Source organism: Myotis yumanensis, unplaced genomic scaffold (genome assembly GCF_028538775.1).
Source record: "Myotis yumanensis isolate MYYU_CA2020_CCGP unplaced genomic scaffold, mMyoYum1.0.hap1 SCAF_11, whole genome shotgun sequence".
Classification (NCBI taxonomy): domain Eukaryota; kingdom Metazoa; phylum Chordata; class Mammalia; order Chiroptera; family Vespertilionidae; genus Myotis; species Myotis yumanensis.
This window is the reverse complement of record NW_027223762.1, coordinates 10938895-10949434: the sequence shown is the minus strand read 5'-3', so window position 1 is coordinate 10949434 and position 10540 is coordinate 10938895. Positions and strand designations below refer to the sequence as shown.

Genomic DNA, 10540 nt, shown 5'->3' with positions numbered 1-10540 from the left:
TCTTTAACTGGCTGCAATAGGAATACACCACCCCTCCTTCTATCTTGAGGCTGGAAATCTCAGACCTAAATTCAGTGTCCCAGAAAAGCCCGGGGCCTTCGTCTCCCCTCCACAGCTCTTCATATTCAATTGAGTCAGACTATACCACTAGTCACTGACTTAAACTGTTGCAAGTCCATCTGGGAAGCTGGCATACACTATACTCAGTTGCCTTACTCGCCCCATCCCCCGCCTATATTTTGAGTTATTTCACCGCTATTACTCATTCAACAAAGATCTCCTCGAAGTTCCACCTCAAAAAGCCAATTAAGACAATTGTGGAAAGCAACCACCTTTATTACTTTCAGCCAAAGGATGGTTTGAAGTAGGAGTAAACAGAATTAGCAAGGTGGAGGGGGTAATAAGGTTTAAAGCAAAAACAATAGTAAACTGAGCCAAGTACGTTTCAAGGGCATTACTCTGTTAGAAGGTACCGGTTAGGCTAAATCAGTGGTTCTCAAGCTTGGCTGCACATTAGAATCACCTGGGAATCTTTTTAAAATCCTGATTTCTGGGCCTCATCCTCCGGAAATTCTGTTTCTTTGTTACTAATGTTGTGGCCTCACCCCATAACAAAGAAACAGAATTTCCGGAGGATGAGGCCCAGAAATCAGGATTTTAAAAAGATTGCCAGGTGATTCTAATGTGCAGCCAAGGTTGAGAACCACTGGGCTAGATGGTTACATTAGGTAAGATTTCACCACCACTCTGCTTGCTGTTGGCTCTGGCACGTTTATTAACCCTATTATAATCATTATGACCAAACCTTAGGACCTTATCCTGAGAAACTGTATGAGTGGCCACTGGTGTCAGGCTTGGTTTCAAAACCCAACTCCAGTACCAACTGGCTGTGCAACCTTAAATTATTCTGAGTTAATCGTGTAAATCGGGTACTACTTCACCAGGTTGTTGACAACATAACCCAAAGAACCTAAGCTAGTAGTAGGAAAGTCTTTCCCCTTCACATAGTCCCTTGAACTTTACCCCTGCATTGCCCTCTGCCATCATTTTAGGTGGGTCCTACTTAAATCTGACTTCGTATGTGATCTCTAGAACCCTTCAGTTTCTCTCCCAACCTATCTAGACTTTCCCTCAAACATGCTGCTCTTGCCCCTTCGAAGGCTTCACAGGTCTCCCACCTCCCGATCACACCATCCAGTTGGACTTCTGCTTTCTCACATACCCGTTACTGATTGGCCTAGAGGCCCTTCTTACCCTTAGCCAACCAATATCTATATCTAAGAACCAATTCACGTCCCTCCTCCCTCCAAAGCCATCCCAACTATTCTTGCTCTTTATTCTTTCAACTGCTCTTGCCCAACTGAACTTGCTCTTCTTTAATACAGTACTTAAGATCTGGATCACAACTATTTGGCTCTTGTATATGCTTAGCTGATAAATTGCTTTTGCTTTCTAAAAGTAGATCATACATTTAAGGGTAGAGCCCCAGCCAGTTTGGCTCAGTGGATAGAGCGTCGGCCTGTGGGCTGAAGGGTCCTGGGTTTGATTTCAGTTAAGGGCACATGCCCAGTTTTCGGGCTGGGTCTCCGCAGCCGATCAATGATTTTTTCTCATCATTGATGTTTCTCTCTCTCTCCCTTCCCCTCTGAAATCAATTATATATAAAAAAATATATAGATAGAGACTATATTCTATTTTCCTATACCAATCTCAAAAGCAGAATCATAGGCCCCAACCTAGACACACAAAACAGTATGTTGGAGAGAACTGAATGACGAAGCATTTAAAACATTCCAGGTGATTCTTCTAAACCAGCGGTTCTCAACCTGTGGGTCGCGACCCCTTTGGCGGTCAAATGACCCTTTCACAGGGTCGCCTAAGACCATCCTGCATATCAGATATTTACATTACGATTCATAACAGTAGCAACATTACATTATGAAGTAGCAACGAAAATAATTTTATGGTTGGGTCACAATATGAGGAACTGTAGTTAAAGGGCCAGAAGATTGAGAACCACTGTCTGCAGTGAGAAAACTACATATCACCCATCCAGCACAATTTTGTCAACAAATATTTATCTTTGCTTATGGACTAATAACGCCTTAATAAAGGATTAAACATTTCCTTCCACACTATATATAAAAAAGCTGTTTCGCCCTGACTGGGTGGCTCAGTTGATTAGAGCATTATTTCAAAAGGTTGCGGGTTTAACTCCCAATTAGCCCACTTACCTGGGTTTTGGGTTATCCTGGTTGGGGCACACACAGGAGGTAACCAATTCTTGTTTCTCTCTCTCAAAAAACAAACAAAAATCAGTGGATCCCTGGCCGTGGGCTCAATGGTTAGAGCACCAGCCCACATACCAAAGGGTTTTGGGTTTGATTCCTGGTCAAGGGCACATAGTACCTGGGTTGTGGGTTCGCTTCAGCCCCCAGTTGGGAGGCAACCAATGTGTCTCTCACATCCATGTTTCTCTCTCTCCCCTCCCTCCCTTTCACTGTCTCTGAAAAGCAATGGAAAAATATCCTTGGGTGAGGATCAACATCAATGGAAAATATTCTCAGGTGAGTTTTAAAAAGTTTCACACTATAGTTCACCAAAAAAATAGGAAATTCTTTTGTCTTTCAGGTAAGGAGTCAATGCTAAGAGGGTTCATCTTCCAGAATAGCAAGCCTGCCTTCATGTCATGGGTAATCAACTGACTTCAGCAGGAGTTGGCCTTTGGTACATTCTAGTATTGCTAGCTGGAAAGTGACTGGAATTGTGGTATTTCTTTTGACACCAGAATGAGTTTAGTGTCCTAGAGATAAGTCTATTTTTTAATGTAGTTTCTTACCAAAGATAGTTCTTGAAATTGCCTTCTCAGTTTTCTCTAGGTTGAGAAAGTTATTTCCCTATTTGTCCTCTAATATTCATTCTGCATTATTTTTTCAAAGTAATCCTCCATCTTCAACTCCATAAATAAATGAAAACCAAGCCACACAGTTGGAAATCAAGTTTTGTTTTTATATGAACAGAAGAAGACCATCTAGAAATATTTCAGTTTATTTAAATTGTTAAGTAGAATATGAAACCGAATTTGTAGCTAGTACCAGAGAATGGACTTAACTGTTTGGTATTTAATGAGAACAGCTTCTACACAGGATCCCAAGAGACTTACAGAAAAAGGGGCAACGCCCTAATATTAAGCAAATAAAACTCAAACAGATTATACAAAAATTGATTTATACTCCATTTCCCTTTTTTTGATATTTAGAAAGTGCAGAGTTAACAAAAGGTAGCCATATCCTTTCTATGTACAATGCCGATTATAATTATGCAAACAACAAAACTGTCAGTCTGTTACCCAAAAATCCCAGTGTTGAGCTCTCAAACCTTAAGTCACTGACTGAATTGAATAAGGATTAAAGGTTAAAAATAAAAAAGCTACTGCCACATTCCAGATAAAGGAAAGCAACAAACACATCAAAATTAATCTGACAACAGGTTTAACCCAAAGCTTTTCAAGAAGCTTAACATCATTTCATTATTCTTAGAGGAAAATTAGGGATTATTTGGCAATGCTGCTTTTACTAGTAGTAAACAATGATAAAATTCAAGTGAGGGGAAAATAACTAAGAACCATCATCAGGTGAGGCGTAGAAAATGGTTTTTAGGGCACTATCTGAAAATGCATGGGTGTTTGTAGCAGATCCGTCCCTGTGTTGTTTATGAGAGCCAAGAGGGCATTAAAATGCTGTCCACGACACAGAGAAGACTTTTCAATGGAAGCTGCTGTCCTAAACTCAGCCTCTGCTAGAAATGAATCATGCTATTCACAATTATTTCAACAAAGGTATCATCTTAGGATGCTAGCAGCATAGCAAACTTAACTTACCCTAGCCTACTGATAAGCAATGAAGCACAACTAGAAAAAATGAAGTGAAAAAAACCGACAGGGTTAGAGATAGCTAGAGATCTTATCTCTCCATGAAAAGCCTTTTGTTCTTTTTCTGAATCCACGGTAATACAAGTTTTCCAAAGGGATGTGAAGAGAGGACTTAAAATTAATAATACACTAAAGTATATCTAAATCTTAAGGTAAAGATAACTTAACACTGAAAAAGTGTTCCGAGAAGGCCAAATCTCAATATATTTGGCAAACATGTTAATAAAGTCCACTCCTCCTTCCCACCTTTTAAAAACAACCTTTTACTGGGCTACCAAACTGCTAGAGGAGTTGCCAAAATGGAGATTACTCAAATTTAGGTTAAAGATTTATTCTAGGAAAGTGAATAGGCTATACACCTAATTAGAAAGACAAACCACAACACCCTCCAAACACTAGTGCATGCAATTAACTCTTCCATTTCATAAACTCAATAGTTAAGACAGGAAGGGAACAAAGAGGGAAGGAAAAGAGGAACATGAAGCCAAACAGCAAATGAAGGAATCTGGGGCAGCAGTTTTAGGGGAGAGACAAAATGAGGGGAAGTCACAGCTAACTGACATTTGACTAGTAGGCAGTTAGAATTTTCTTTGTTTACTTAGCAAGTTAAATCAGTGCTTTATGTTGAACTCGACAAACCTACTAGTTTGCCCCTTTCATTTTTAAATAACTCATACCATGAGGGAGGGGGGAGAAAGAAGCAAATAAAGGAGCATGCAGGAAGACAAACAAGGAAAAGTGGCCGAGGACAGAAGAACGGAGGAGAACAGGTGGCAGGAAGTAGTTTTAAATATCAAGGCCACTTAAAATGAGATTCAGCAAACCACAGCTATTACTTCTGCATTATCCTTTGTCCTCAATTGATTACTTTGAAAATTACAGCCAAGCAAACCACAAATATCTTAATGTTTATGTCTGGATGATAACTCCTGCACATGCTTCCATCAAAACAAAAAAGGAAAAACCAAAGAAGTTCCTTTCCACATAAGGCACAGGACAAAATTAACCCATTTACATATTCAAGGCGAAAATGAGTGTTTTCCTGGCTTTTGTTTGTTTCTTTTGTATTACATGTCTATAGATTATAGGGACTCAAGCACATTATCCATGACAGAAAATTCCACTGTTGTACAAAATAAAATTGTTAATTCTAACTTTTATTCTTATACAATTTGCAGAATAGAGTTGAAATGATTGCTATAAGTTTTAATGTTGACAAGAATTGGACTATAATACAACTGAAATGCAGTGGTAAGCTGAGTAAGTACATTTAAAAATGAAGTCACAGACATGATTTTTCTATACATTTTTTTGTTTGAAGAAAATTATAAAGTCAGCAAGCAGTTACAGATGAAAGAACAAATAAAACAGGTGGATTGGATAGTTAAGATGAGGAACAAAAATATCTGTTTAGAGTTAAAAATGGACAGAGTGGTTTATTTTGCAGCAAGAAGAGAACACAGGGTGGTGGATGGCAACTGATGGAACAGGAGAACGCTCAGCAGCATTTGCTCTTCCAGCCTGTCACGCCTCCTCCACTGCTGATATCTACATTTTCACTGTTGGGCTCTTTTACAGGGGTCTGGAACAAATACACAAGGAAAGGAAGCCATGAAAAAAACATTACCACGGATAAATCAAGATTCAACAGAAACACTCATAAACGTTAATCTATGTAACAGAATGCAATTACAGTCATGAGACCCGTGCAAAGTAAAGCTCTGGAAGCTTTCTTTTCAGTCTTCATTTTGCCTGCTTTCTCCAAGCTGTGAAATGTCTAGAGGCCTCCCAGCACTCCTTTATAAAACTTCTGAAATCTTCCCTGCCGCTAACACTTTAGCAGAAAGGTTTGTTATCTCCTAGCCTAGAGCCCTGAGTACTTAGGACTTAAAAAACATTATCATCAAGCATATGCATTAAACCAATGTTAGGTCATGCCTAACTTCAGGAAAGTAAAACAGCCCTTTTCTGTGTAGTTACTTGCCTTTTAAGACTGGAGTTTGTATTATGGTATGACTTTTCTTTTATCAACTCAGGAGAGAAAATACTGCAAAGAAAGTTGCTAGTCAAAAATCACTACTGTCGCCCAGCCAGAGTGGCTCAGTGGTTGAGCATCAACCTATGAATCAGGAGGTCACAGTTTGATTCCCAGCCAGGGCATATGCATGGGGTTATGGGCTCCATTCCTAGTAGAGGGCATGCAGGAAGCAGCCGATTAATGATTCTCTATAATCACTGATGTTTCTATCTCTCTCTCCCTATCCTTTCCTCTCTGAAGTCAATAAAAATATATATTTTTAAAAATCACTACTGTATTCCACATCTAATTTGTTAAGCAAGTTTAAATTTGATGTTTTAACTCATATTACCAGATTAAAGTGTATGAAAATAAAGCTACCTCATATTTGGGCCTGCCTACATGGGGAAGATGCTAAACTGAGAGCTTTATTTATTGGTGCATCCATACTTTTTAACCTTTAATAGAATAACAAGAAAGTTTTACCTAGCGGGGACACAGATTATATCATGACTATATAGCACTAGTCTGTGTGTGTTTTTTAATATGTTTTATTGATTTGAGAGAGAGAGAAACATCAATGTGAGAGAGAAACATCGATCAGTTGCCTACTGTACTCGCCTGACTGGGGATCAAACCCACAAGCTGGTATGTGTCCTGAATGGGAATCAAACAGGTGGCCTTTTTGGTGAACAGGACAGCGCTCAGCCAACTGAGCCACACAAACTAGGGCAGCACTAGTTTTTAAAATATGCAAAGATTAATGAGAAGATCAAGAAACATAGTAGAAACAGAAATAAATAAAAACAATGAAAAAGACCAAAATATCCAGAAAGTATACAGAGACAAGGGTATTTCAACAAGTTTTGTTGTAAGTTCTGTAAATACCAGAATAATTTTTCACTGAGACTCACCTACCTCTGAAATAGAAAGTGCTTTCCACTACTTGGTGGTTCTGTCCTATATCCCCCTCCTCTTACTCCCTTGGAGTACTCACTATCCTTCCAGTTTATTTGCTAAACATAACCAAAGATGTGTGAGTGTTCATGCATATACGTGTGTTTGGTATCATACATAGTTTTGAAAAATAAGATCACACTACATATATTATATCCTAACTTACTTGTTATTACTCAATATATACCAACTATCAAACTTAATATGCAGGATGTTGGCCGATGTGAAAGGGCACCTTTGTTTTGCAGTCACCCTGAATGGCAATAACTGGTAACTATCTTATGCAGTTTGAACACTCGATCATAGTTAACACACAACATTTCACTCCAGAAAAATTGAGTTGCTTGGTTTCTCAGAAATTTTACTAGATTTTTATTTGATATACCACTTATTATATAACACACACACACACACACACACACACACACACACACACACACATAATATCTGAGTTGTTTTTTTAAAAAAAAATATGAATATTTCAAGTATAAAAACAGAAAGGTTACCAGAAGCAATGAAATTTTCTCCTATACACAGTCTGTTTCTCCTTTAGGATTTGTGTCAGATTTCTTTAATTTTATTTGCATATAAATATACCACACACTGAATAGAGAATTCAAGACTCATAACTAAATCTAGTCATTATTATTTTTTACATCACAGATTGAAATGATTCCCTAATGAAACTTGGGGGTAGATTTAGTCTGCTTATTCAGTATATAATATATGCATGCCCTTTATTGGCATGTCTGAGAACGACTGTACAGAAGAATAGTGATTCTGTAGCAATAACTTCAGAATACAGTATCGCCACTTACCTTAAATTTAAAAAAATAATCTATGGAAATGCAAAGGATGTATAAGAGAAATCAATCCAAAAGTAAACAGAAAGCCACCACACAATGGATCAGACAAAAAAGGAAAAAAAGGAGTAGGAAATTGGGGCCTAGAGAATAAGCATAGGTGTTCAGAATATTAACTGAACCAACTAGATCCTACAGATTTCTAGATGGCTCTCTGTTCTTCCAGTTCCTTACTTCACTTTGAAGGATTAGATACTGGTGATGCGTAACTGTTTTGAAACAGTAACATCCAAGCCCAATTTTTGGATGTAAATCTAGTACTTTAGAAAAGACTAAGTATTCAACTATGACACTGGGCACCTTAACAGTAGATAAAAATAGCAGCTTACCTTTCGAAGGATATCTTCAGCTAATGTGAGAAAGGCCTTTTCAATGTTTATATTTGCTTTTGCACTAGTCTCAAAAAATCTAATACCATGCTCCCTTGCAATCTGAAATAGAAGCAAAATGTCATCATAAAATTATCAAGTACAGATTGCCAATTGATGACTTAGAGGAAATAGTAATATTATGCTATAGGCAGCAGTTTCAACTAGGCTATATAAAACAGATTAAATGGGTTAAGATTCAAACAGTCAAGCTCTTTAAAAATAAATAAAATAAAAGAATCCTCTCTTCACTGTAAGAGTTTACTTCAGATATTCTGAAGTACAGCTGACCCTTGAACAACGCAGGTCTGAACGATATGGGTCCATTTACACGTGGATATTTTCCAGTAGGTAATACAGTATGCCCCCAAAATGTATATACACACTTTGAATAATTATAAAGGCTTTGTTTATTAAAATATATTTTATTTTCAAAATTGAGCCATCAGCTATTAAAGTATGTATACATTTTTTGGGACATCCTGTATATTTGGCCTTTTATATCCTTGGGTTTTGTATCTGCAGATGCAGAGGGCCAACTGTATGCATTACCCTATGCCATTTTATATGAGAGATTTGAGCATCCTCGGAGTTTGGTTTCCACAGGGGGTCTAGGACCAAGTCCCTGTGGATACTGAGTGACAACTGTAACCAAGTTTTTATGTGGATTTTCGATTGCACAGGAGTCAAGTGTTGGCACCCTAAACCCCACATTGTTCCAGGGTCAATTGTTATTTTACTCTAGGGGCAAACTTAAGAAAAGTTCCAAGTGACTTAAGCAGTATCTAGTTTCTGCTTGTCACAGGCTACTGACTGTCACACTGAAACAATTGATATATTTCTTTAACGTCTTAAATTTAAAAATTGAGATCACTAATTTGTATTTTCCCCTTTGTAGTATAAATAAGGCTGAAAATAGCACTGCCACAGAGCTGGTTATGTATTGAAATAAATTCACTCAAATGATAAGCTACTGTTTCCAACAGCATTTAAAAACCGATGTGAGCAGCTCAGGGCAGTCCGTTACCACTATAAAAACAATCAAATGCCAATACCATCTTCACAAATTAAGGACAGCACATTAGTTTCATTCAGAACTTTTTACCTGTTCTCCTTTTCCCTTAGGTACAACTCTTTTATCGTCCATATCACACTTGTTTCCTAGTAACATTCTTTCCACATCTTCATTGGCATGCTGAAATGGAATAAAAAATTTTATTTACACACTACCATGAATTATGGCTTAATATTCCCTCCAAATTACTTTTTCTCAATTTACAGCGCCATTTCAATAGTCTGAAAGTTTTAAACCAATCACCCTGAAACCACCCCAAGCTAAAAGCCTACATAAATTCTTAAATTACCTAGAAAAAGAAACAAAGACATATCCCTGTCAAATATTATTTTCCCACTATATAAGGCTGTCTAGTTTCTAGTTATGTTCTCATCAAAAAAGGATATAGGCAAAAGATCTAAAGCCTAAATCTCTTATGCATAATCTAAATTCAAGATGGATCATGATTTTAGATCATGTATTATTCTATAGAAGTATTAATTAGAAATTCTACAGAGCCCTTAAAGTCTCAAAACATACTGCTCAGTTAAAAACAAAGGCTCGCTGCATCAAGAAGAAATGCTCAATAATGACTTCAATAATGACAGTACAGTACATCCTAAAGATCAATTAGAACACTTATTCTTCTCAACCAAGTATACAAATGTGTTTATGAAGGGTTTATGCAATTTCTTCATCTTACCTCATCTATGTTTCTAAGCCATTTGCTGATGTTTTCAAAACTTTTACCATTGGTGATGTCATATACTAGCATAATACCCATTGCTCCTCTGTAGTAGGAGGTTGTGATGGTGTGAAATCGCTCCTGGCCTGCTGTATCCCTGAAATAAACAACAATAATTTGTGTGTGTGTTTTTTAAAAAATATATTTTATTGATTTTTTACAGAGAGCAAGGGAGAGGGATAGAGAGTTAGAAACATCGATGAGAGAGAAACATCGACCAGCTGCCTCCTGCACACTCCCCACTGGGGATGTGCCCACAACCAAGGTACATGCCCTTGACTGGAATCGAACCTGGGACCTTTCAGTCCACAGGCTGATCTCTATCCACTGAGCCAAACCGGTTAGGGCAACAACAATAATTTGCATTGAGCATTTTGATATTCTATATCCTATATAATAACCCCCTAATATGCAAATCGACCAAACAGGGCAAACGACTGGTCGCTATTACATGTGCTGACCACCAGGGAGCAGACGCTCAATGCAGGCACTGCCCCCTGGTGGTCAGAGCGCTCCCATAAGGGAAGCACCACTTAGCCAGAAGTTAGCTGACTGCTGGTGAGCGCAGTGGCAGCGTTAAGGACCCCAGGGGGATGTCTGACTGC

The 10540-nt window shown here is 38.0% G+C and overlaps 1 protein-coding gene across 1 annotated transcript in view; it reads right to left on the bottom strand.

Annotated features, from left to right (window-relative positions):
- Positions 1-3032: 3032 nt before the first annotated feature.
- Positions 3033-10540, bottom strand: part of RAB10 (RAB10, member RAS oncogene family) — a 47257-nt gene continuing 39749 nt past the window's right edge. The window contains exons 3-6 of the mRNA XM_070428834.1: positions 9894-10032; positions 9242-9331; positions 8098-8199; positions 3033-5513 (exon numbers count right to left, since the gene is read on the bottom strand). Of these exons, the coding sequence (XP_070284935.1) occupies positions 5430-5513; positions 8098-8199; positions 9242-9331; positions 9894-10032 (415 nt within the window). The 3' untranslated portion in view covers positions 3033-5429. The remainder of the gene's footprint in view (positions 5514-8097; positions 8200-9241; positions 9332-9893; positions 10033-10540) is intronic.